Source organism: Vidua chalybeata, chromosome 1 (assembly GCF_026979565.1).
Source record: "Vidua chalybeata isolate OUT-0048 chromosome 1, bVidCha1 merged haplotype, whole genome shotgun sequence".
NCBI classification, from domain to species: Eukaryota; Metazoa; Chordata; class Aves; order Passeriformes; family Viduidae; genus Vidua; species Vidua chalybeata.
Genome location: NC_071530.1, coordinates 116,176,386 through 116,203,863, shown reverse-complemented (window position 1 = coordinate 116,203,863; position 27,478 = coordinate 116,176,386). Strand labels below are relative to the sequence as shown.

The following is a 27,478-nucleotide window of genomic DNA, read 5'->3' as shown; positions in this document are numbered from 1 at the left end:
CCTGTGTCCATAATAATTCTCCTACCTTGGGAGAGAGCTGGCTGGCTGAGGGGTAATGTTGGTGGATTTCATTAGCTGACATTATTTCAGTATTCAGATTGAGAGAGTTGTTAAATCGTCATTACTACAGTCATTCACACCTTTTTGTAGATTTTTGGTAACTGGCTGTACATCACTTTATCTGTAATTTTACCTGTTTTTTTCTTGGTGTTCCTGATGTTTACAATATGTACTATCAGAAGTAAATCCGCTTATCCCTGTATGCACAGCCATAAGCATGCACATATGTGTAGTCATGCATGTGCACACACCACATGCTGAGGCTTTGTTAATTGATGTAAATTGCTGGTGTTTTTAATTACAAAACATATTTCTCTATTGGTCTCTTTGCATTGCTTTGTTTTAGCTTCATCTAATGCACTGGAACTCCACACTGTACAGCAGCATTGATGAGGCAGTAGGGAAGAAGCACGGCATAGCTATTATTGCTTTGTTTGTGCAGGTAAGTTTCCTGTGTTACACTTGTTACAATGCACTGTCATTTGTCTGAGGATAATGAGGTCCTTTCCATGTTATTTAATTTTTAATGATTTCATGAAAGAAAACAATGTATGACTGCCGGTATTATATTTGCAAGATATTTTTCAGTCCTGTCTTCTATATGTGTGTTAAGCAATCAATTCTTATTTAAACAGGATATTGGAAGTGTGTTAGTTAAAGAAGGGATAATACATAGGCACCTTCCTGGGACTCTGGCTATAAGTAGACACCCAATCTTCTTTCCTCTGAGGGCAGAATGAGGGCTGTCAGGAGGGACAAGTGCTTCACTATCTCTGTGATGTATTTCTCTTAATTCCTGGCTGGGTCTGCTGTTCAGAGGTTGAGGAAATAGATAGAGGAGAGGAGGAAAGATTAAAGAAAAGGCCTACAAAGCCATTGGTGCTGTTGAAAACTGGTAGTAGAATTGTACTTTCCTGAGAACAGGGACAAGTGTGTTTCTTCACACAGGACAAATGTGAGGTGGAGTCATATTACTTCTTCAGAGACTGAGAGTGTTAACAAGACTTGCCAGAAACCCTCAGAAAAGCCTGCAATGAGAAGGCTTAAAACTTCCTGGGGACAAGGTGTAATGAAATCTGGGAAGTTAGCACTATAATCTAATTGCTGTTGAAGGTTTTTCAAGGTCTGCACCCTATAAAGATTTTCAGTTTTAGTCCTCAAACACCAGATTCTCATCTTCCTCATGAGAAATGGCAAACTGTTTTATTTAAATGGGTTTGGAGGAAGAGGTTTAGAGTTCATCCTTAGATCAAATGGATTTTCTTGCACAGTGATATTATTAATTTGTCGTATTTCATAACGAGTTTATGAGTGCCTTTGAGCTTTACCTCTGAATTTAAAGGCACATTGGTTACTGCCTCAACACTCAGAACTGCTAAAAATGGAAGTTAGAAAGTCTTCAGCTTTGTGTCCTAGAGGGCTGTGTGATAATTGCTTATGTAAGTCACCTTCTCATTCCAGCAGAAGTAACCTTTGAGTCAGTTACAAAGTTATATATAAGTTCTTAAATAAATTTGAAACTTCAATGATACATTTTCCATTTCTGGTCTCTCACCCGCATCAGTGTTCGTAAGCGTTCCAAAAAGGCTTTTTCATTAGCCAAGAAAGGCATAATTACAACTGACCAAGGAAAATAATATTTAAGCTGTTTATTAAAGGAACAGGGAGAGTTACTTTGATGACCATCTTTTTCTTGGTAAAGGCATGGAAAAATAATTTTGTACCATGGTTCTCAAAATACATTATTTTAAGGTCAATGAAAATATTTTCACTGATTTAAATGACAGCCCTTGGGGATTATTAGTTTAGAAGCAGCATCTTTGAAGTGACTTCAATATCTTTTATGCACTTTGAAAAGTTTGAAATTGAAATTCCTTTCTGAAACAAAAGAAAATGCTCTTCAATTCCTAGAAGTAACAAAGTACCTTTTGTTGACATTCAGTTGTTTCCTTCCAGTGGCTACTATGTCATTCTATTCCAAGAGAAACAAAAAGCAAACAAATTTTTCAGGGTCTAGCTCTCCCATTCTCACTCATGCTGGTTTATTTCCTTACCTTGTATTTGTACATGTTGGCAAAGAAATCAAGTAGAAGGCCATTCTGCCTCTTTTGATTTTTTACTGAAGGTAAAACTAGGATCTTGGAATGGCTGTTTTGAGTCAGAGGCAGTTGAGATTAGTGTGCAGAGTGAGCACCATACATATAAAATTAGAATTCCTTTTCTCAGTGTGTTTCTTTAGAGCCCCATATTCTGTGCCTTACAGGCATTCGGTAGAGGCAGTGCTGCAGCCTGCCAGGAGCCTGGCTTTCACTGGCATGATCCCAGAGGTGCTGTGGGAGAGGGAATCTGCTGTTCTGTGCTCTGCAGGCAGGAAAAAACTCCCCTGAGCTTCAGAGATACCTTGGGCCAGATTTGCAACGCTATGGGAACAAATTCAAAAATTTTCTGTTATGCTTGTTCACTCTGTTCCTTTCTGTGTACTTTTCTGACAAAAACTGGTAAGGACAAACTGTATCCTTGGCATTTGTATGCCACAATACTGCATGATTTTGACTCCACATAGAATAGGTGCTGCAAGACAGGGTTAATAAAAACCTACCAGACTTAATTATGACTCTTTCTCTTGTTCTGTGAGTTTGTCTCTGCTTTAAAGTTATTTAAGCCTCTTTACTTTTGGCTGGTGGTTTTAAAATGATTTAATTTTTTGGAGTTGTCGCATATCAGTGTATTTGATTAACACAAGGCTGTGTAGCTAAACTAAAAACAGCTATAGTACTTACTGTTCTGGTTGACCTGAGTTTTGCCTCACAGTTTCTGAAATACCAAGATACTGAAACTCACCTTTGTTTGCTGTATTTCAGATAGGAAAAGAGCATGTGGGCCTAAAGGCTGTAACTGAAATTCTTCAGGATATCCAGTACAAGGTAGGGCATTGTCTGAAGCAATGCTTCCTTTAATGACCAGAGAGACAGTAAGCAAAGGGTCTGTATGGAGCCAAGAGAAAGATTTCAGATGTGTCTGTAGTAAAATCACGTATAAAAGCCATCATTTGGTGGCCAGCATGAAAAACTCAGCATTTTATTCAGCTAATATTATTCAGCTAATATATATTTTTTATACTTCTTTCTTTTTTTGGTGGCCAGAAAGTTTGATCTATACCAGTAACTGCTTGCAAGTCCTACCTTTTCAGTGATTTTCATGGAGTCAGTATGAGTGCAAGCACTGCAACATGCTTAGTGAACACCAGCAGCCATATCTCCAAGCTTACCTGGTTTTAATTTGTAGAGGAAAAGAACAGATGAAGTGAGCACCCATATTAACTTGCAGGGAAATCAGCAAAAACACAATGCCAACTTGTTAAGTGGATTATGTGTGGGGATCCTGAAGGAGAGGTAGTAACCCTAGCAGGACTGAGGAGAGTTGAGTGCTCTCCAAAATATTGACACTATCTTAAATGACCTTGGGCAAGTTACTTTCATCTCTTTTCTTCATGATCTGTAACATAGAAGTAATCATACATATCTTTAATTTTAAAAGGATTTTGAGATGTATTGATGACACATTTTTATTGGTCTGAAGAGATTACCATTCACTTCAGCAGATGCCAAAGTGCAGAAAAATGAGAAAGGAATCACAATCTTTTAGTCAAATAATGTATGGTAAACTTCAGTCATTATGTTTAATATTATAAACTCCTCATTTATGAAAGTGTCAGAGAAAACAATAGTGTATGGAACTCTAATTTCATTACTGAGACAACAGGCAAGCAGAGAAAGGTCATAAAAGCCTCACCATTGTCTTATAATAGTGCCTTTCAAAGGGTCAGCATCAAATACACTTTGGCATACATAACATTTTCATGTATTAAATATGCTGAACAAGAATTATTTTATTAAGTGTTATCCACATCAGTTAAGTAAAGCTCACTTTGGCCCTTGCTTTTTTAACTCTTTTTATATGAAACCCCTGAATTTCATGAAGAGAATTTCAAGTCTGGGACCTGAAAGAAGTCCAGGTGCTAAAGGCAGAACGCTAACAAATTGCTGGGATAAACTTAAAAATTAAATAAAAAATAGGATAAAAATATGTGTTTGTGTAGCTGCAAGAACAAATGCAATAATAATTAAATGGGGGCTCTTAATGAGGTTGCTTTCCACAGGAATTCAAGGCTTAATGGTAAAAGAACACAGAATGTGTTTTACCTCGGCATTCATCAGCATTTTAATTAGAAGCTAGAGATGAGATTGACTTGTATTCGTTTTTTCAGGGAAAGTCCAAAACAATACCCTGTTTTAATCCCAACTCTTTATTGCCAGGTAGGTGCCTTTGCTTACTTTTGTGTGTGTGGATTAGGAGCTGATTGCAGAGGCTGAGACTATCTTAATCTAAAGCCTAGCCTAAACTGCAAGCCTGAGTGTGTCCCATAAGGTGGTAATGCATTTTGGTAATGCAGGTCCTAACAGGGATAGTGGTGAAGTCCCACTGGAATTTACTGTAAATCTGCACCTTTGTCATATGAGTGGGATGTGATACTGTAGTCTGTGCACTGCTGACAACACTGTGGCTAGCTTTGTTGAGGATTTACCAACCCATCCAAAGAGACAGCTGTGTGTATTCCTTTCTCTACTTGGGCATAAAATAGGAAGTGTAAGGCTACCCACTTAACAAGGTAGTTTTTTTGGCAGAATCAAAAGACAATGCCATTATGCAACGACAGTTGTATAGCATAAAAGGAGAAGTGACAAAGGGAGGCAAATTCAAACTTACATAGCTAAAAGTTAGAGAGTAACAGTAAGAAATGTGTCTTTAAAAATGTTTCTAAAAGGAAATGTTTCTGCAAGGAATCCATTTGAGCTAAACTCTGTCATAGTGGCAAGATCTTAAATTTTTCAAAGTAGCCCAGATCTTCATTAAACTATATTAATTATATCAAAAGAATATTGTCTAGGTTGCAAAGTCAAGTCTCAGCAATTAGGAATTGCAGGAATTAAGGCAGCCTGTGCCTCTCATCATAGCCATTATGAAACATCACCTGATTGCATGACCATAAGTTATTTTTTACAGGACCCCTGCCTCACAGTTCCTGTTTGATGCTGATCAAGTCACATAAACAAAAATGTTCACAAGTCATCTCTAACTATGTGTTCCTCATTTTCTAGGTGCCCGACTTGAGATCATGGGGTCTGATTTGCAGAAGTGCTGAGTGCTTACACCTCCAAGAGAAGTCAATGGGAGCAGTGCTCTGACTGTATTATGTGCTATAGAAAGTTAAATACTCTGAGAAATCAGGTTCTAAGCATGTCATATTGAACACCTGAAATGAATAGATGCATTTGACCTCATCTTCTCTGCCTCAGTTCCCCAGCTGTAAAGTGAGGGGATAATCTATCCTTCCTCACCACTCTAGGGTATGGGAGGATAAATTAATTCATTTAAGCTCTCAGGCACTGGAGAAATGAGTGTATTAGAAATATGAAAAATGAGAAAATATTCTAACAAGCAGGATTTCAATATAATAGGAAAAAGAAGACAAAGTGCCTCATATTGTACTAAGAATTCTAAATAATATTATGTACTTTTCAAAACAAAATCATCTGTCTTTGCAAGTAAACTAGGAAAGGTTCTCCAGAAAAGACACACATGATCATGTGACAACACTATATCACGATGCATGCACAGGATGGGCTGAATTAATTCTTGCAGTTCTTAACTTTTGAGTGTTTGATAATGCAACTTGCTGTCAATGGATATGCTTCATAATTTCATAGCTGAGAAAGAAAATCACACCAACAAAACAAAATCCATTTACTGACAATCACAGGCTTCATTAGCAAAATTTAATTCTATTGATATTCCTCTGAGCTAGTAGTGAAATGACAGTAACAGGTTAGTTCCACCAAGCAGGTTTATTTGTTTCCAGTATCCCATTCTATCCTTGTCAAGCTAGTCACAACCTTCCCCCTGGCTCTCTATGCCATGATTAACCACCCTTTGTCTCCAGTTTCTCTCTAGGTTTGTTTCTTGAGAAACTCTCTTTTACAGTCAGGCAGTTTTCTCTCCTTTTCTTAGCACTTTTTAGGCTGTACAGCAGCAAAGGGAAGCCCTGTGTCGTCTCACTTATGAAGTGTAGTGTGATTGGAATCTATGAGAAATTGAAAAAAATTAAAATAATTAAAATCAAATGTGTTTTATGTAGAGTTAAAACTCTGCATGCACAAAATTTTGTACATTTTCTTCAGTGACAACTGTTTATTCTAACAGTTATTTATAAACCTATTAATAAATATATAAACTTTAAAAATTATGTAATTATAAGGTAAACCTTGATGTTTTTCCCCCTCAACTCAGTTTTCCAAAGGTAGGAAGCATCTCTGCATCTGAAAAAATAATGTCACCAGAATTGCAAAGTGAAAAGTTTTTTTCAGCTGAATTTTCATTGATTTTTTTTTCTAAAAAATGAAATAAAATTAATTCTTGAGACATATCCTAAATGTAGAAGTCAGTTAAAATTCAATCACCACAGACCCTCTGCCTTCAAAATACATCTCTTTTTAGCTTTTGACATTAACAGGAATTACTTTATTCCCATAACATTGCTTATTTGCTGTGTTAATTTAAAGAGCTGTGCACTTGTTATTTTTCACATCTACAAAGTGTCATTTTCATACCTAAAATGCTTATCTGCAGGGTAACTTACAATAATATAATGACCACAAGCTCATATACAGTCATATAAGGAAGTAGTGGGCAGTGCTTGGCCGGTTATAAATTCACACCTTAGCTTCTGCTTACTAAATTCATCATGCGAGCGAGCCCACAGCTGTCACTGAAAACCACCTTAACTTCCTAATAGTCATTAAAACTCCACGTTTCTTTTGATTTCAGATCCTCTTCTGCGTGACTACTGGGTGTATGAGGGCTCTCTAACCATTCCACCCTGCAGTGAAGGTGTCACCTGGATATTATTTCGCTATCCTTTGACTGTGTCCCAAGTGCAGGTAACAGCTGAGCTTAAAGTGACCTTGGACTATGGTTATGAGCTAAAGGTTATAGCGTGCAAATGTATATATCAGAATGTTATGTCTGTTCTCCTTAAAGATCCCATTAGATCAGTACAAGGCTTTTCAAGTAAAGGTTAAACCTTTTGAGTCACTGAAAACAACGCAAAGGTCAGAGATGAAAAGCCTTGTTATCATTTATCATCTGCATTTAAAATAATTCTTATATTTAAGTGAATGAAAAAGAAAAAAGGAACTCAATGGGCAAAAGAAATTAAATTCTTTGTAATTGTATGCTTTCAAATATCACTGCTTTTTAATGTTAAAGGGGAAAAAAAAGCACAGGGAGGCACTACGTCCTGGAGAATGAAAAACATTAATGTAGTACAGATTGGCTAGATTGCACTGAACTGTATTTAATTTATCTGGTTCTTTTAAAATTCAGTTTTATAATAAATGTCAAATGGAAGCTACCTATTTAAATTTGATTTCCCATCCATGTATTTTAAAATGTTTGGGTTTTTTTTTTCTTAAATTAAATCTCACAGTTGTGAGCCTTTCTGTGTGCAGTTTTTCAAATCTGTCTACAAATAATCCCAGTAAAAACAAAGAAAACTCCTGATGAATATTCTCCCACAGTCTGTGAATCCCAGCTGGAGGAATGTGCATTTAATTTAAGTGAACCTACCTAGAATCCCTGAAGCTGAATTCATTCATTTTCATTGCCTGCTCTGAAGCATGTGAAAAGAGTATAAAAGGTGATAAATTCAGATTTCAATTATTTCAGCTTTAATAATTTAAAATTTTGCTAGTGATGCCAGCACAATATTTTAACATCCTTAACAATTTAAAATTGACAGCATTTCTTGTTTTATGGAAACTGAATTCTAGGTCTAATCATAGGATAAAAGCAGTGACTCCCAATAAGTAATTTGTCTGGTAGCTGCAACTTAAATGCATCCTATCATGAATTCTGTTATTTGTTTATGAAAAGCTAAGACTTGTGGCTGCTTACTATTGAGTAAATGCATTACTTGCTACTGAGTAAACAGCATTCTGTTAGCATTATTAGATTCAGAATAACTTTTAAGGACAGAGTGCATTTTGTAACTTGTCAGTTAATTGCTCAGATGGGATATTGATAAATAAGGGAACATAATCAGATGTACAAAGTCCAGCTGTTACAGCTGAGACATAGTATGATATTACAGCTATTACATTGAGACAGAGTATGATATTGCTAGTTGCAGATTTTGAAGTCTCTATTCCTTTTTAATCCAGTCAGTGCACTGAAGAGAGCCGAGTTTAAACCATCCACATGTAGTGGGAGACAGCAAGAGGGTGAACAAAAGAGGAATTAAGAAGAGAAGTACAACTTTAGTTAGTATTACTATCTACTAATTTACCACGAGAAAGCAGGATGTTGGAATGTCGTGTGAAGACAATAAGACTCCTGAAAAGAATATTATGCCTGGGGAAAACAGTCACCCATAATGCCTGGGGCAAAGACTGAAATTCACAACCATGGCCTTTGTTAGGTGAGGAGTAGATGGTTTATGTTGCTGCATTACTTTGATAGGTGCAAACCCGATCCAAAAACATTGCAATGATGAAGGGCATGCAAGTCATGGAGGAGCTTTTCCCTCCCACTGCCAGTGTACCTGGGTGAGAAGTGGCACTGGAGTCCAGTGATGGATTGGAGCAGACTCATGCCAGGATGATCCACTATACTTGTCAGAGATAAGAATCAATTAGAAAAATATTCCTCAGTGATATTTATGATTACAGCATTAAAGTTAAGGTTGTGCAGGGAAGATAATTATTAAAAACTTGAAAGGCTTTTGCCAAGGTGGGATAGAAAAAAAATATATTTCAGCAGATATTGCTTTCAGATGTCAATGAAAAATAAATATGTCAATAAAATAAAGATGTCAATGAAAAATAAATATGGGGTAATTGAGAGGTGATGATTCTGGGATTTGTAAATTTAAAGGTATTGTGAGGTCTTCATGATGCCCAAATTAAGATTTTGTTGGTTCTAGAATATTTTGCTATAGCTAAAATTCAAAGATTTTAAATTGTAATTAGCATTTTGGCTGCAATGACCTATCTGGCCTCTTTTGTGCATGTGGGCATGAGTGCCTATGAGAGATTTCATTTAATCACAGAACCACAGAATGACTGGGGTTGGAAGGGATCTCTGGAGAGCATCTATTCCAAATGCCCTGCTATTCAGGGTCATCTAGAGCAAGTTGCCCAGGAGAGATTAAGGAGAGTTTAGAAATGCAAGGACTTTTGTCTGTGAAAAATAAGAGGATGTAGTATAGGATATACCATTTGGATCTTCCATGGAAGGCTGTTAGAGGTATTTAATTCAGCCAGCTTGTAGTATTAAATCATAGATTTCAGTGCAAATGCATTTCTAATAGGTTTAAGTACATTATTTTTACATTTGTCATTACCTTGTAGAAATTCTTCTTTAGGATACTAATGAAATGTCAAGTGCTTTATATAAATACTAGTAGCATCTGTGGTTATAGCGAGTGAGAGACAAATTCAAGACTATTTTCCTTTTTCAGGCCATGAAATAATCAAGTTCTGAGTGTCAATAACAAGTAAATAAAGAATTACATAATATAATATAGAATAAGTTTTATTTCTTTCCTCTGATCAAACTACTTAATCTATTGGAGACAATATGCTATTTTTCTGCAATTAACACAGCAATATTGACCAGCTTAACAAACTGCAGGTCATAAGGGCAAAAAATGAATAAAATTGCCACTCTGTTTCATGGTCCTATTCCTAAAATATTTTCACACTTTTTTATTTTGAAACAATGAAGTAAGCATTTTGACATAGGCACAATAGGCTGACCATTACAAAGTAGAGAACCTTTTTTTTTTACCTGAAGACATTTTCACATAGTAAAGTTCAGCTGATGAGTTGATATGCTACTGATCTAAGGCAAAGTTAAGTGAAAGGAGATCTGAGTGTGCTGGTTATAGAAATAGCAAAAGAGCAATTCAGTTCACTGCTGAAATGCAATGGGAGAAAACTCCTTTTACGCCCTTAAAAAGTAGGAAATAATTGAAAAATACTTAGGCGTGCTTCTCCCCACTATATTAAAAAAAAAAAATGGGACATTTGTGAATAATGTGCTTTGTGGTTCACCCAGAACAAGTGCATTGTCTAAGCCACTCACTAGGGATTTTAAACAATGATGCAGGAGCTGTTGTTCTGCTGTATTCATTGTCAGAGTTAACTGTTCTTTTATTAAATGGCATGGTCTCTAGTCCTTTTGTCTACCTCATTCAGAATGAAAAACTACCAAACTACCAAAGGACAGAAATAGTAACTAGCATATGAGCCGTAGTGGGAATTGTGCAAAATTTATGTAAACTAAAATAAAGCTTCATGGTATTCTGGGTGCTGGGAAGTAAGGTCCTTGTTCTTGGAAGATGTCATGGAGACATGCAAAATTTTCAAACAGAAGGATAATACTTCTATAGCTCATATCGAAGAAATGTTTATAGAAAACATGCAAATTTTTAGTATTGTGTGCTCTATTCTTCAACAAATGTGTGAGTGAAACAGAAGAGCGCTCAGGATCTGAATACAATGAGTGGTCAAAAAAATTCTACACAACATGAACGTGAACGGTTTTACTTAGTAGGAATGCCATTGTTCACATTGTGGATTTGCCCTCTTCACTGGTTAGAACTTAATCCCAAATTTCAGTGTGAACTGGCTTAGGTCATCCTTAATGTCTTCTGGGCAGGAGAAGAACTTTTTAAAGTAGCTATTCCTGGTAAAAGTATGTGGCTATCCAAGGGTGCTTAGCTGTATTCCTCTAAAACATCTGTTACATTGTCAGTCCTGCAGGGTGTACTTCACAGCCTTGACTTTTGAGGGGTTGGGAGGAGATGGTGAGCAGTGAAACAGGATCAGCAAGGCACACATATGTCTTGGTTTGAAAAGACAGGTGTCTGCTAAGGAAGACAAGAGCCTTCCTTGAAATGGAAAATGTAAACCCCCTCCCTCCAACTTGTTATGATTTTGAAATTAAGAGGCTCTCAGGCAAAGATATGGGAATAGGAATAACAATTCTTTACTAGGAAAAATTAAAAAAATACAGTAGTACAAAAAAAAGAAAATAAACTACTGACAGAGTCAGAATATGACCTGACACCCTGTTGGTCAGGGTGTTTGTAGCAGTCCGATTGAACTGTTGAGCTGCAGTCCTCCTGGAGTGGCAGATGTGGTACTGTTGGAGCAGTGATCCTGTAGAAGGATGTAGGTTTCCTCTGAAGGTCCAGAAGGGGTGTAGATGGGCCTAGTCTTCCTCTGGGAATCCAGTGGAGAAGGTAGCTGCTCCTCTGAGAATCCAGTGGGAAAAGGCTGACTGTGATGTTCCAAATGTCTGGTTATATCCAGGTAAGAACGCTTGGCTCCTCTCCCTGAGTGGAGCATCTCACAATGGGATGATGTAATTTTATCAGTCACACAGTGACACTGAATGGCCCATTAACAGAAACCATCTCCCCCAGGGAGGGAGGATTGGTTGTGGAAGAGATAAAGAAAAACTGCCCAATTAACAGAAAATAACTGCCCCATCTCTAACAGATGGGAATACAATACACATCCAGCTACACCTTTCAACTTGAGACAATATATTTCCTTGCCGCATGAAAATTTAATAGGGAAAGTAGTGTTGGCACAGCTAGCGTCCTTTTCTGACAGAAGTCCTTCTCACGAGTAGAGCAAACCACCATGTTGTAGAGGGTCTCTGACACGGCAATGTGAACCATGGAAGGAACAACTAAACAAGGAGGGTGTCAATCTCAGAAGAAATTCCTCCTTGGAGCACAGCTACAATTCTTGATTTCCGTAAAGACTAAAGAACAGGCACAGAGGTCAGGTCAGTTCTACTCTCCTGACTGAAGAAACTGGAAGCTGCTTTGTGAGGAGTTACCTCCTGGAGAAAGATTTCACTGTGGAAACTGGGATGGAGCATTTGTAGTTGCAGTAGGAGACAGCTCACAAATGCCAGCTTTGCAGAGAGCCTGCTCTTCCCTCTCCTTCATCTGTCTTTGTTTGAAGTACCTCATTCTCACAAGATCAAACAAAAGCCACATTTTTGTAAAGTGCTCCTTCCTAAACTGCAATTATCTCAGACTTTCCAGAGTTGATTCAGATGGTGAAAAAGTATGCTTTTACAAAACTCCTTCAGTCATTTACCAGCCCTTGAGTTCTGAAGACTTTTTCAATTCCAAGCTGGTAGTGGGTTTGTTTTCTGTTTGCTTTAAACAACAATCTTCCATAACAGGATTCTGCCTCTAAAAGCACCTTCAAGGAGCTTTTTTCATTTTTGCAGTCTAAGCTGTTGCCTTATATCTCAGCTGCCACAAACTGGGTGTTGATTTCCAAGCATACTGGTTTTTTTTGAGGAAAATTAAGCAGAGAAGAGCTAGCCTCTAAATCAAGTAAATAGGTCTGTATCAGTACTGCTGTAGAGTGGAAAACAACAGTGAGGGCAGTTGTGTTCCAGGTTGCAGTAAGAAAGTATTCTCTGTAGGCAGGGTAAGAATAAAAATGCCATTACCTGCTGTTTAGTACCTCATTTAATTTAATTTGGGAATCATGCTTACATTCTCCCTGTAATATTTCCTAGGGTGTTTTTCATGGAGAATTTAACTCTATAATGTCTTAGATATTAAAATGATTGTATACTTCAGGCTCCATTTTACTTTCTGTGTATCTTCAGTTTGAAGTTAGTGATGAACTGCATAGTGAAGTGAAGTGCATAGTGAAGTCCAAGTACAGAGGCTGAGGCTAGGGGAGTCAGCCATCAAGTACATTTGCTGTATCCAGCTAAAACAGCTTGTGAATATGTCAAAGAAAAAGCATTTTTTTTCTAGTAGTTGTAACTATTTAAAATACCAGACTTTTAAAAGCAGCACTGGTGAACAGTAAGGTAAAGGTTTTTATCATGCAGCACTTGATGCTAACACCAGGGATGCAGATGGAAGCTGCTCATATTCTTCCATACACCAGATTAGATTTAGAAAAATCTAGAAAGAATCTATAAGCAAGAAACATATTTGTTTTGGCTCAATTTAAATATTTCATATTTATTTTTTACTGTATTTGACTTTCTGACTATCTACACCTGCAGATCTTTTGAAGCAGTATTTTGTTTTGATCACAAAAACTGTATTTTTTCCATATAAAATGTCAACAGACATCCTCTGAAGCTAAGAATCTCTTTAGTATTCTTCTGGTTAGAAGATAACAACAGTTTCAGGCAGTAAATGAATCACTAGGAGAATTTCAAAACAATCTATAGTCAAGTAAGTTATTCCTAAAATGCATTTCTTTGAAGAAGAAGACCAGAATTACTGCTCTAAACACACAACAGTAAGGCTGATTCATAGGATGTAATCTGCAGTGGCCAAGATGGTTATAGATCTTAAAAGAAGTTGTGAGAAGGCAAAGGATAAGTTTGCCAAACCATGTGCCTAAGAGTTCTTGTTTTTCTCTATATCTCAAGTATTTTGACAGTGCTGATAACTATTTTAAAATGTTATTAATGTATATTGACCTTACTATATGTCACCTGAACACTGCCATTTTCAAAGCTGCAGAATTGGATGTACAGGGCTGGTTTTGGTGAAGAATGTGTCTCAGCTTCTTAATTTCTGTTTTTCTGTCTTTCAGATAGAGGAATTTCGAAGACTGAGGACTCATGTTAAAGGTGCTGAACTTTTAGAGGGCTCTGATGGAATCCTAGGAGATAACTTCAGACCAACTCAGCCACTTAGTGATAGAGTCATCAGGGCTGCATTTCAGTAGCAGAGGAGGAAGAGCAATGACGAATCTTCAGTCAGGTAAGCAAAAATTTTGCGGAAAAATCAAAATTTTGAAGTAACTTAGCTAAAGTAGAAAATGCACTTAATTTTAGCTAATGTTATGATACATTGTCACAATTGTAAATGTTGACACTGTAATCTCTATTTCATTCTGTGTATAATAGTTTGGCTATGTCATGATTTAACTCCAGTTGGCAACCAAGCCCCACAAGCTGCTCAGTCCACTTCCATGTGGTGGGATGGGGGAGAGAATCAGAAGGGTAAAAGTGAGAGAATTTGGGTTGAGGCAAAGACATTTTAATTGGTAAAGCAAAAGCCATGCATGCAAGAAAAGCAATAGAAAACAAGAAAGTAATTCACCACCATCCAGGCAGTGAATCACAATGCCCACTTACATCACAATTACTTCTTGTAGCTTTAAATTTCTCCTGCTGCAGTGAAGAAGAGCACAGTATGCCTTGGTTATGTGGTGTATTTCCTCAGTTACTGAGTTTTACTGGTTGATTTCTTCCCATGTTTCTGGAAAACCAGCCATTGGTGGGTCTTTTCACCCTGTTAAAAAAGCAGGGTAGTAGTTCTGGAAGGAAGTCTTTAATTGTAAAATGAGGCGCTTTTTTTTTTTTTTTTTTTTTTCCCCACAATGCTGTTCCTTCCCAACAAGTCTGAATTTTGGGCAACTTCAGTGAAGGTACGAAAGGAAACAAATTAAATTCTGTCATGGCTAATTTTTCATATTTCATTAATCAAATGAGTTGCTACTTCTTTTCCACCTTCATTGACACACAGAGCAAGAGAAATACATGTATGAATCTGCATTAACCCTGCTGCAGTTATTAAAACATCTTGTGTCATGTTCCCCCAGCCTCTATCTATTTTATATATAAAATAAATCCCCTCAATGCTCAACAGTTACTCCTAATCCTCGTTATACTTAGTTAGTGGATGTTTTGCTATAATGAATAACCTGGCAATGAGATTCAAAGAGAGTTAAAGTCCAGGGAAGTGGTTAAGTCACGATTCCTGAAGGCATTTAAGATATTAGATGAGATTTTAGGCATATGGTTTAGTGGTGGACCACCTGGCAATGCTGGGTTAATAGTTGGACATGATGATCTTAAAGGTCTTTTGTAACTTAAACAATTCTATTATTCTAAGACAAATTGTTGCCTTGAAAATAATGAGTCAAGGCACCAGCTTTATGGTTGATTTTGAAATGAAGTGATCCTGCTTTAATGCAAAAAATAGAAGAGCAAATCTGAGAAATAATCAAGAAAAGAATCTGTTTGATTGCTTTTTAAATAAGTACTACTACTTTTTAACATGGTAAAACTTTTCCTCTAGTTTCCCACAAAAAACTTCATTTAAATAATAGAAACATTGGGTATTCCCCATTACCCTATTTACTGTTGAAACACATAATATAAAAGCCTCAGATTTTCTATCTTCTCATTTCTCCAAAACTACAAAATAACCAATTAATCTAGGGTTTCATCTGGAAAGCATGCTGCTTAAAGACTTTTGATAAACTGTTTTGGATAAGGATATTTATTTGTACTTTAAATTCTTGCCTTCTCTAGTTCATGCCAGGCTCTGTTGTGGAGTTATGCTGATTCAGAACATGCTCTGGATCCATTTCCCAGTTTTATGTGAAGTACCAAATGATCAGGCAGCAGATAGCCCATAAAAAAGATTGATAATTCAGTGCTTCCAAAAAATAGATCCATTAAAACAAAGTGAGAAGATTATCCTCTCTCCTGCATATGATAGAAATTATTAAATTGGCTAGGACAATGACCAACAATTTCATTAATTTCATGGTTTTTTCATATAGCATAAGCCTTCAATATAGAGTATGCATATAAACATTTTTGAAGTAAGGGTTTTTTGTATTTTATAACCCTATTTAATATCTGCATCCCAGAAGTTGAACAAAAACCCAAAACACTGATCCTTTTTTTAAATATTATTTTCTCATTCTCATATTTAATTTTGGGCATATCCCTAAGACCAATTCTCAATTACATGGTTCTCATGGTAACCAAATGTTGTCACTTTAATCTTGAAATGGATGTTTCAAATTCATCTCAGCTTCTGCATAAAAATTACTTGTGAAAATCGTAGCAATATTAAAGTACAATTTTTCTCAGAGAGTGAATAATGCCCTCAGGCCAGTGCAGGTAATTCAAGTCTGTAACAGTGAAATTACTTGACACACTGAGATTGAATTTTAAGCATGAAAGGGTTTCTTTTACAATGATGGAATTGAAATGTAAAAATTTCCCTTTTGCTTTCATGTTTGAAATTTTATTACATTTGTCAATACTTATAAAGATTTTTTCTATGTAATAAGATTTATCTTGGCTTTGCTTCACAAAATAGTCTGCAGTTTTAATTCTCAAATGATGGAATTTTTAATGCAAAGTAATAGTCCTTACTGCAGGGCCATAGTAATTATGGACACTCAAGCACTGAGGAAGAACTGTGACTTCTGACACAGTGTAGCTCACAGAAGAAATGACACTTGTTTCTCTACACCTGATTGAATTATTTATCAGAAATTCATTTGGTCAGGTCTTTTTAGTTTTGTATGCATCAGTCCAAGTAGCACTGAACTAATCAAGGTTTCATTATATATCTTTGCTATTGAGTTTAGGGAGCTGAAAAAAAATGAAGTGTAAAAAGAAATCACATGGCTTTGTTCACATTTCTTCTATGCAAAGGGGTAAAAAGGGAAGGAAACAATCCTACTTACTTTGTAGTGATTTCCTCACACCTCTCCAGGAGGAGGGTGTTGAAGAACAGTAGCTCCTCACACAGACCTCAGAAAGATTCCTTCCTTCACAGGAATGAGGGCAGTCCATTAAGCTGGGACTGCTGACATCAGCTGAATATTGCTATGACAACTCAGCAGTAGATGGGGAAGTGATCATTTTCTGGGCAGCATCTTCCTAGTGATTCAAGAGGAGCGTTTCTTCTTTTCAAAGAGGAGATTACCTTTTATTTTGAAGCTCTGGTATGTCTTTAATATTACAATTACAAACACACTGCTTGACTTCTTTTCTTACACTATGCTCCTCTGCCAAGACTGCTGGAATTCCTGTCAGTAAAGTTTTCATTTTTTTTTTTTTATATTCCAAGCCAGTGTGGCACAGCCACTTGAAGAACTTTGGGGAATGTTAGTTTGCCATGACCTTGTTACTCTGCTGGAGAAAGAAGGAGACAAATGTTCCTGTAAATGTATCCACAGGAGTAGCAAGAGGTTGTTTGAAAGGTCTAATTAATTTTGACTGAATCAGAATGCAGGCTCTATGCACACCATGCTCCCAAAGCTTCAGAACATCTGCTCCTCAGCCTTGATTTAAACCTTGACAAAACAGAACCCTTTGTGGCTTATGATCAAATGGCATATGTTGATCTTTGATGTAATTTGTTCTAATTTGTTGAGTAAGAAGCAGAGTTGACACAAACATGGAATATCATGGTGTGTAATATCAGGGAAAGAACTATATTTTTTTTAATGTTCCTCCATCATAGAAAAGCCCAGATCTCAAAATATTCCTCCCCCGTTCTAAGACAAAGTCTGGCCAGGCTCCAAAGGGGGCCTTCAGGATAGTAAAACAGAGAGAACTTTGTAGCTTCTCTGCTCTCTTTCACCTGGTAGTTTTTAGAATAAGTTTGCTGCTATCTTATTGGCCTCTCTTGGCTCTGCTTCTTTTCTGCTGAAAATGTATCTCTCTCAGCTATAGCTTGGGGTTAATGAGTTTTTGGATTCTGTTTTGGTAGGGTTTTTGACATGCATCCAAATTATATCCCATTAAATGACCTTTTCATTCTTCTTCTCCTGCAGTTGCTAAAGTTTTCAAGTACATTTCTTTTGAAAAGGCGGTTTAAAAATTTTCTAACATTTTAAAATCATATCCAATAATGAAAGAACCGATCAGGTGTTAAGGAGTTTGGAGGAAAAGCTCAGTATAAATTTGCTTTCAGACATGGAAGGTTAAAAAAATGAGTTCAGATTTAGAGAGTGAAGAACAATAGAATAACAGAGTAGTTGTAATTGAAAGGTTCCTCTGGAGATCTATTAGTTTGATCCTCTGCTCAAAGCAGTGTTAACTACAGTGCGTTACTCGGAGACGTGTCCAGCTGGGTTTTGAATATCATAAGGATGAAGACTCCTTAACCTCTCTAAGCACAGGTACCTGTGCACTCCTTCAGGGAAAAAGGTTTTCCTTAATTTTAAATGAAATTTCCCGTATTTCAGTTTGTACCCATTGACTCTTCTTCTTTCACTGGATGCAGCTGAAGATGCAGTCTGGTGTGATCTTCTTTACTTGTTCTCATCAAGTTTTTATACTCATTGATAAAATCCCTGTTGAAACATCTTTTCTGGAGGCTGGGCAGTTTCAGCTCTCTCAGCCATCCTTTAATGACAGGTGCTCCAATCCTTTACCATGTTTGTAGCCTGTTGCTGCTCTCCAGTATGTCTAGGGAACCCAGGAACCCAGGACAGGACCCAGTGCTCCAGATGTTCTATCTGTGCTGAGTAGAAGTATTTCCCTCCACCTGCTGGCAATGCTTTTCCTGGTGCAGCCTAGAAAGCTGCAGAACTTCATTATTGCCTTGGGTGCATTACTGACTTAGCTTGAATTTGATGTTTGCCAGGATTCCCAAGTCCTTTTCTGACTTCCTGAGTGTTCCTTCCTTCTGACTGACTTCCTCAGTGTTAATGCTAGTTTCTTTTTTACATCCTGCTTGACTCAGAACCCTTGCTATGGGCATTGAGCCATTTCTTGATAATTTCAGATGATCTTGGAATAAGATTTATAGTTACTATTGTTATGCAACAAAGCCTAACAGTGAGGAAAACAAATGCTATAGCTTCTAGAAATCAAACAACAAAAATCTTAAATCTTCCATTTCATTAAAGGGTATTTATTTCACAGTTGTAGTCTTGACACACTATTTCTCAATAGGTGAATTGTGACTATTCCAGAAGGCTTGATGGAATTTTGGGGCTTGCTACCTTTTCTAATGGATAAGTACTTGTCCAGTATTGCATTTTTCACTGAAGACAGCATTATTTTTGGTTTTCAATGGATTTATCACCCTCTCTTTAATTCGTGTTGCTTTACATGTAGCTGATTTGATAGACATGCCTTTCCCCTTTTACATCAGTGGAACAGCTTTATCTGTGAATGAGCAAGACTTCTGATTTCAAACACTTGGATATCAACTGGAATTTGTAATGATAGTGAACTCAGTATGGCATGCCAGCGTGTCTTCATCCCTTTATACACCAGGGTGTAAACACATGATTCCATGCATAGAGCAGGTAAATGGCATTGCTCCTGTTTAAGAGGAGGTCAAATAGATGCCTATTATAGAGATCACTGAAATCCACAAGACTCTTTTAATAGAAGACAGTAAGAGCTTATTCTAAAAACCAATTTGGTAGAAGAATATTTTCTTTTTAAAGTGATAAACTTTAATTTGCTTTCCTCTGAGAATAATTAATAAAAGAATTTGATCTCCAGTGTGTTGTCTCAAAACTCCCTATCTCAGACGCAATTTATTTTGTATTCATAATTATCCTCCAAGTGTGATGTTGTCTTATACCTATTCCATCTGCATACATTACTCAAGTTCTCCTGAACATTTTTTCATTTGTGACTGATTCAGAAATTCCTGAGAAAGCATCAATTTTTATATACACAAGTCCATAGACATACTCAAACATACACATACATCTGTGGTAGACTCAGACTGCAAGTAGCTGCAAGTTTATCCAATGTCCTGTAAATTATGATAGCAGAAATTAATTCAGATTAAAAACATGCTTAATATAATTACTATTTTCCTAGTTGTAAATTCAAGATTAGAGAAAACAATTAAATGACATCATTAAAATAGCAAGGTTTTGCTAGGCCTGAGGAACAGGAAGGTGTAATTTAGGGTGGGAGGAACAGAGACTGCGTTTCTGATGCTACAGACACTCTCTGCATAATACTGAGAGGTCTGAGCAGACAAGGAGAAGCTGGCACAACAATAGTTTCACAGCAATGAGGTGACTATCTGGTGCATTTTGTGACTAGATAGTGCAAATTCCTTGCTTTTGAAGCTGCTGAGCAGCTCTTGTGGCTACAAAACTACGTTGCCCTTTCCCCAGGATATTAAATAGGGGATCTGGTGTTGCCAGTGGAATGAACTAGTACTGAACAGGTGGTGGTGCACTCTCCTCTTTATGGAATTGTGAATTATATGATACTAGATTGTAGAATATGAAAGAACATTCAAATCCGGAGTGAGCCATGGAGCTGCACCTTGCCTTTCTTGCCTTTGAGAAATGGGAAGGGTGATGCAATGCTATGGACTGTATTTCAATGAAATTTATATTTTAATGGACATTTACATTAGCAATCCACATGTCTTTACTCTCAGTTTACTAGCAGCTTTTACAATTTGTGAAGTTCACAAACAAGTTGCTCTGCAAAAGTTCTAACACTTGGGAAAGTGTTTCTTGCCTTTGAGAAATGGGAAGGGTGATGCAATGCTATGGACTGTATTTCAATGAAATTTATATTTTAATGGACATTTACATTAGCAATCCACATGTCTTTACTCTCAGTTTACTAGCAGCTTTTACAATTTGTGAAGTTCACAAACAAGTTGCTCTGCAAAAGTTCTAACACTTGGGGATTTTATCCTTTCCTGTTGTGTAGGTCCAGAGCTGGAATGAGCTATCAGCAGCCATGCATCATTAGGCCACTACAACTGTTCTTATCATTTTCCTGTTTGAAAATCCTGAATCAACCTGACACAAAGATTATCAACACTAGTTCTTTAGAAAGGCAAACACCAATTTCCTAGATTTGTTGAAATTTAAGTACTTATACTTCTTCTAAGTGAGTGATTTTTTTATTGGTCATTGTTTGTCTCCATGAATTTAGAGTTTGTGCTTAAAAGGTGATTGGTTTAATTGTTAAGTTTCAGTCTTTTAAAGAAACTGAAATCCATGTTATCACCAAAACTGACTCTCGTTCTTCTGTATTAAATGTCTAATGTCCAGTGCCCAACCCTCTGCTGCCACTTCAGAGTTCTTGAGAATGTGCTTACAATTGAGCACATGACTGTAGGACAGAGGGCCAAACACATTTGGCTTGTGAGCCACACACCATAATCAGAGGCCTACTAGTAACAAAACTTTTGGGGCCTTCAGGCAACCAAAACCTCCAGGAATGGCTGAAAAAGGGTGCCTTTTGAGGTTGTTTCCCACTACTTCATTGTAATAGCAGAGGGTAGGCTGTGCACTGAAATTGCAAGTGAACTCTGTAATATCAGCATAAATTATTTTCCCACTGCTGATGATTCAAATAAGTGACTAGAAAAACGCTTTTGTTGCTTATGTGACATACCTCAGACATGGGGGCCAGAATGTAGGGACTTGGTAGCCAGAGGCAGCCGAGAGTCATAGGCTGGTCCTTGCTGTGGTATTTATGTGTCCAGGCCAGAGCATCAGTATAGCAGGTGATCAAGCCCTAAATGAGAAAGAAAACCATTTTGAGTTTTCAGAGTTAGTATCATATTGGAATTGTCCTTGTTCAATTCTTTACTGAGCTCTTGTTAGAAATATATGAATTGTGGAGGAATGGAAAATGTTCAAAATCCCTTAGCATGTAAAGAAGCCAGGAGGAAAGATTATTGTGCTTCCTTTTCTAAGCTGAAAATGTCACAAGGTAGTCTAGGAATCAGATCCCTGCTTATGCTTCAAATAAGATACTTCATGCTGACAAATGCTCCTAAATTTTGTGATTGGTGAGTTTCTACCAGCATCATACAGTTTTTCCAATTAATAATTTGCTGTTATCATCAGTTTTTCATAAAAAGAGTTTTGAGAGTATAATTCCCAGCAGCTTACCATAACCATGTATAGTTTGTAGACTGCTGCTTGGGAACTGGTAATGTAGGAGCCCAGAGTGCCTGTCATACAAAACACCCTCACAACATGTTTATTAGCAATCACAACACAAGTTAGAGTCTGAACACGCACTGAAACTCTGCCATGGCATTTTCATTTATGGGGAAAATGCTGCAAATTAGTGGTGAGTCAAAATAGTGGGAGGCTTAAATCATCACTGATAAAGCTACACCCATTTTTAAAAAAGAGAGTGGTGCATATAAAATATGGTGTAATAGACTCTCAATTATCAAATATACTAGAAGGACACACAGGTACATATGTCTGTACAATACAATGAAGAAAGCCTGCAATATGCTTTCCTCCTTCACCAATGTTATACAAGTTAAGCACTGGAAGTGCACTCTGTTTTACCTGGATGAAATCACACAGATTTAAGCAGAACATTATTACTCCATTGAAACTGAAGATCCAGGTCGTCCTTACTCTTATTTGAACTTTTTAATTCTGATTATTTCATATGGATAAAGACAATGCAATGAAAAATATGCAAACACTTACTAAGCAAACAGACATGTTTTGTAAATAAATAGCAAATGAAACCTTCCAAGTTATTTGGATTACTGAAAATGTTTTTGTAACTGGTACTTGCCACTCAAGAAACAGAATGTCAGCACTAACTGTTGCTAGCAATGTTTTATGTATAAAAAGAGAGTTTATGACAGAGCAGTGCTACCCAGCAAAACTTTCTTTAAAAACATTTATGCATCCTTGTAGCTCAAGACAAACAAAGGTGTATTTTAGTTAGCTAGATGTAGTTAAATGCCCACAGAAGTTGATGTTGATTCAATAAATTGTAACCTTTTCATGGAAGGAATGCAAAGTGTTTCAAGAAAGATAAAGTTTCATAAGGTACTCCGTTCTGTTTTCTGAGACACTCTGAATCCACACCTGGCTGTACTTTCAGGTGCTGTTTGTAGGATAAAGGCAATATTTTGTCAGTATTATACTGTTTTTGCCACCCATGTATTTTGCTTTTTTTAAAACTCTTAAAGTTTTTGATTTATCATAGTGTTAAGGAGGAGAAGGAAAGATCCTTTTATAAAAAAAAAAATAGGACATTGTGTGAGACAAGGATAAGGAATATGGTAAGACAAAAGAAGTGGAAAAGCTCTCCAGAAAGGAGATAGACTACTTTTAAGTAGCAGAATAAAGGTTTTGATCTTGACCTAAAGCTGTTGCAGTGGGACATCTTACTTCCTCCCTATCAGATGGAAAGACATGTTATTGTGGCCATCCTATTTAATTTCTCCATAGTCTCTTTATTTGCACTTTCTCAACACTTTTGGAAGACTTTGAAAAATGATCCTTTTCACTGAAGTTTTCTCATATCTTCTCTTTTAAATTTGTTCTCTCTATTGCTATAGGAACTTTGGTTCTTAAAAATATACCAGCTTTGCTCCTTATCTTTGCTCCTACTTTTGCTCCTTGTTTCTGAGGTAAAATTTATAGTGTTCCATTTGTCCCAGTTTTGTAGAAGAAAATTTTCTCTGTGAAGAATGCAGGTGCATAAAATTTTGTATATGAAAGAATTAGATATAAATCTTCTTGGAAAAATAATTATTTTTTTACATTCTGAGGTTGATTTCTGAGCATTGATTAACCTTGCTAATAATTTTTTTTCCAAACCATGGGTATTGTGAAGAACTCTCAGATTTTGCAGGTATTTACGCTTTATGGCACTGATCCTGGAAGGTTTTCTTCGGGAATAATTATGTGGTCTGTAGAGGACTTCACCAGAAAGTAGGAAAGTTATTGTTAAACAAGAATAAACAAGGGTAGACATGGATAACAACACTACCAATATATACAATCAGTCTTTTGTCAGACAATACATTAAGTATTTCTGTAACAAACACAGCTCAAATCTTCAGACTGGCTCATAATTAGGCTCCTTTCAGAAAGTAATTCATTAATACAATAGGTACCAAATCCCAGTTCAAGTTAATTTCACTGACTTTTGGACTAAAAGCATTAAGCTTGAACTAGCTAAAAATGTACAAAATGTGCATTCAATTAAAGAGTAATTAGATACTCAATCACCCTTACATCACACTAGGGATTATCCAAGAAAGAAGGGAGATGCTACTCACTGCAGTGTGTAAAACAATTTTCTTAATTAGTTTAAGCACTAAGTGAGATTGAAGAAGTGTCACTGTGTCACAGCATTCGTTTACCTAAATGGAACCTTAAAACCACAAAGGTTTTGGCTTCTTTTGAATTTTCTCACTTGAATTGTTCAGTTTTATGCACTGATCCAGTACCTCTGGACACAAAAGCGGAAACTTTCTGTTCAGTTCAGGGAGGGGGTTGGTTGGTCCCTGCACCCTTGTATCAGTAGCCCACTGAAAAACATGCCAAGAGTTTTTCCAGAGATGGAGAATAACTTGTTATTATTACTTGGTTGTTATTTTGTCTTTTTATGTCTTTACCTGTATACCAAGCCCCAGGAAGAGCTGGGAATCCTCCGTGCTGTTACATGGAGTGTAAAACCCTTACACGGCTTACAGCCTGCCTTAGGTAGAAAGCTCTTTAAGGGGACCATCAAATGGTGCTGCTGCCAGACAACGTGGCTTTGGGGGGGTATTGAGTGATAACCAGGGAGTATGTGGAAATCACAACACAGATTGTCTTGTGGGTAGGCACTGACTTCTTAGCAGCACTGCTGGTTACTGGCAACCTTTACAGTCCCTTCCCCTGTCAGGACCAGAGTGGGAACTCTCTGGAATGCGTTGACTCTTCCTGCAAGCAGTTGTAGCCCCGGGTGACCATTTGCACACAAACACTTTCAGATTGTTTGTGTGTACACACTGAGCTATTGTTAGCACTATAATAACCTCAGGGAAAGAAAAAGGAACTTATTACAACAGAATGAAGCAGTCAGACACTCTCATACCCATTGCTTCTGAACTGGGAGCACTGGGACAACCTGAGCACCTGGATCTTAAGGTTATGCCAAAGCACATGAATATGTGTTTGCATGAAATCAAGTATTGATTAATGCTGCTAATGAATATTACTGCTGTTAGGAGAAATTGAGTGATTGCTTTCTATCCCTTGAGCCCACCTGATTCCCTTGAGAGCTGGTACTCAGCATTTCATTTAGTAAGGCCCCTAAAACAGTAAATGGTAAAAAGTTCTCTGTGACCAGTATATTTTTCTTTCTAGTTTACTACCATGAGCACCAGGTTAGAATCAATTACCAGACTGATTCAGAAAGCCAGTTTTTAAACTTCGTTTCAAATTAATAATTTTACCACTGCATTTAACTTTGCAATTTTACTGCCATTTCCTCTATTGCTAGTAAATCTTGCAGCACTGGCTTTACCCTGAAAGAGAAGAATCAGTACCATTATGTCACTGAAGTATATACCCTGAAACTGCTCCCACCTGCTGTCATGAAATCCCAGCTTTTAGTTTCCCCTGTCTTCCTGGCTGGACATAAACAGTCTTTCAGACCCACTGCAGAGGAATTTCAGTAACATAATTGTTCCATTCTCTTTTCAGAGAGGGGGAAGACAATGCTCCCACAGTGCCCGCAGATGAGAAATGGAAACTTTTGAGACTGCTGCTTCAGTTGAACCACAAAGCCTGTATTGTTTGTCTTCATCTAATTCAGCCTTGATAGACAGCTGTGACAGTTGGTCTGTCCACATGGTCCAGTGAAATTCTGGGAATGGGCTGTACATTAAAAGAAGAAAACATATTAAATCTTCAATTCACACTGTTAACTATTTTTAAATTGTCGTTATTGTTGCTTTGATAGCTACTTTGCCATAGCATTCAATAGTCATCTGTGATCCAAATAGTACTGATTTTAAGCTTGGTATGAATGCTAATATGTAGAAATACCTATTATTATTTTGAATGTTAGATTTGCTTTTATTCCAATCTCTTCTGCTGTCAGTAACCATATTTTCTGCAGAGGGAAGATGCATTCTACAAAGGTAATAACATTGTTTGTTCACAAAGAGTATTATACAAATTCAGAATTAATTTTTTGGCAGAAAGGAGCACTTCTCTGCTAAACATATGCACTTGACATGGTTTGTCTGAATAAAGCTGAATGACATTTGCATTACTAGGAACCTTACTAAAAAGAAGGACAGTTTGGAACTGAGTAAAATTAATCAATATAACATTAAACAGACTTGTCTGGATTATTTTCTACTTGGTGAGCCATGGAACTTTGCAATATAGTGTTCAATTGAGGCAGAAAATTTTCAGTCTTTGTTCTCCTGTGAATTATGACAGTTCTATTTGTTTTGTACATTGCTGAGGATGGTGGTCTGGGTTCTTAGTCTGCATGTCCTGAGCTCGCTGCACAGCATGGGGATTGCCACACTGGGCCACACATGACTTATCTGACAGAGAAGATGAGGCAAGGGTAGTCTGAATCACCTAGTCAACCTCATAACTTCTAATTCCTGAGAAACACCAAGATCTGAGGGACAGAGTCACTAATGTGGGAGGCAATAACTTTGATCACTGTAGCTATTAGTGAGGTCCCCTGTCCTAGCATGAGGGATATTGCAGAGATCTGTGTCAGTGGAAAAACCTCAGAGGCACAGATGGCAACTTCTAGTCTGGGGCACAATGAAGATGCAAACTGAGGGCTCACAAAGGGGATGCCACTCTCTTGGAGCAGATCAATCAGCAATCACAAACTCATTCCCAGGCAATGGTAAATGCAGAGTCAGAAGGCATCCTTAATCCACCTTGTCAAGCATTATGGGGAGAGCTACTGCTGAATAACGAGTTACGAGCTCGCTGAGTAATTTATGTGTATATTAGGGGCAGCAGAAACAACAGGGCAAAACAACACAGTGCATGTGAGCTGGGTCAGTGGGACCAGATATTGCTGACCACTTGATGCGTTTGTAATTCGGTGTTCTGCAGAAACACGTGCTTCCTTTGGAGACATGCCTTGGTAGCATGCATTGCAATAAATGCACAGAAATTGTAAAACAAGCAGCCCACCATGAGGTCATTTGTTCATTTGGGCTTAGCAGAATGACAATCAGCGTGTTTTTCCTTGGGCTTAGAGAAACTTATATTTCTTAGGGTTATCTCCATCTCCTGCCCACAATTAATGAAGTATAACCCCATTATCTATACAATGGGTTCAAGATTTCAGTGCTGGCCAAAACCACATTTTGCACCTGCAGTGTCTGCAATATGTGTGTGTAGCAGCTTCACTGGCTGCTGCCTCTCTTCCTTCAGCAGTTACTCCCCAAGCAGCTGCAGCCAGAGCCCCAGCACCTGATTACTAGACACTGGCTTCCCACTGATCTACATCATATCACAGGGCAGGAGAAGTCTCTGCTGCAATGGCCTGGCTGGACTGTAGTTTTTGACAGGAGCCTTATAATTTGTCTTAGTTGTCAGGTTTGGTACTAAAATCTTGGGAAAATAAAAATCTGTGAGGTGGAAGTCAGCTGTTTTCTGCCAGGTGAAGGTCTGTTCTTGTCTCCTTGCACCCAGCAATGAATGAACCCTCCAAAAGTGGAGTGAACCATGTTGCTAACTTGACAGTTCTCAGGTTATATACACAGCTCATTCAGATATTCTCC

General features: G+C 37.4%; 1 protein-coding gene across 1 annotated transcript in view; it reads left to right on the top strand.

Annotated features, from left to right (window-relative positions):
- CA8 (carbonic anhydrase 8) overlaps window positions 1–26,051 on the top strand; it is a 48,962-nt gene extending 22,911 nt beyond the window's left edge. Inside the window, exons 4-9 of the mRNA XM_053961684.1 lie at window positions 407–502; window positions 2,922–2,984; window positions 4,328–4,376; window positions 6,946–7,058; window positions 13,779–13,948; window positions 25,413–26,051. Coding sequence (XP_053817659.1) covers window positions 407–502; window positions 2,922–2,984; window positions 4,328–4,376; window positions 6,946–7,058; window positions 13,779–13,913 — 456 coding nt within the window. The 3' untranslated portion in view covers window positions 13,914–13,948; window positions 25,413–26,051. The remainder of the gene's footprint in view (window positions 1–406; window positions 503–2,921; window positions 2,985–4,327; window positions 4,377–6,945; window positions 7,059–13,778; window positions 13,949–25,412) is intronic.
- Window positions 26,052–27,478: the final 1,427 nt, after the last annotated feature.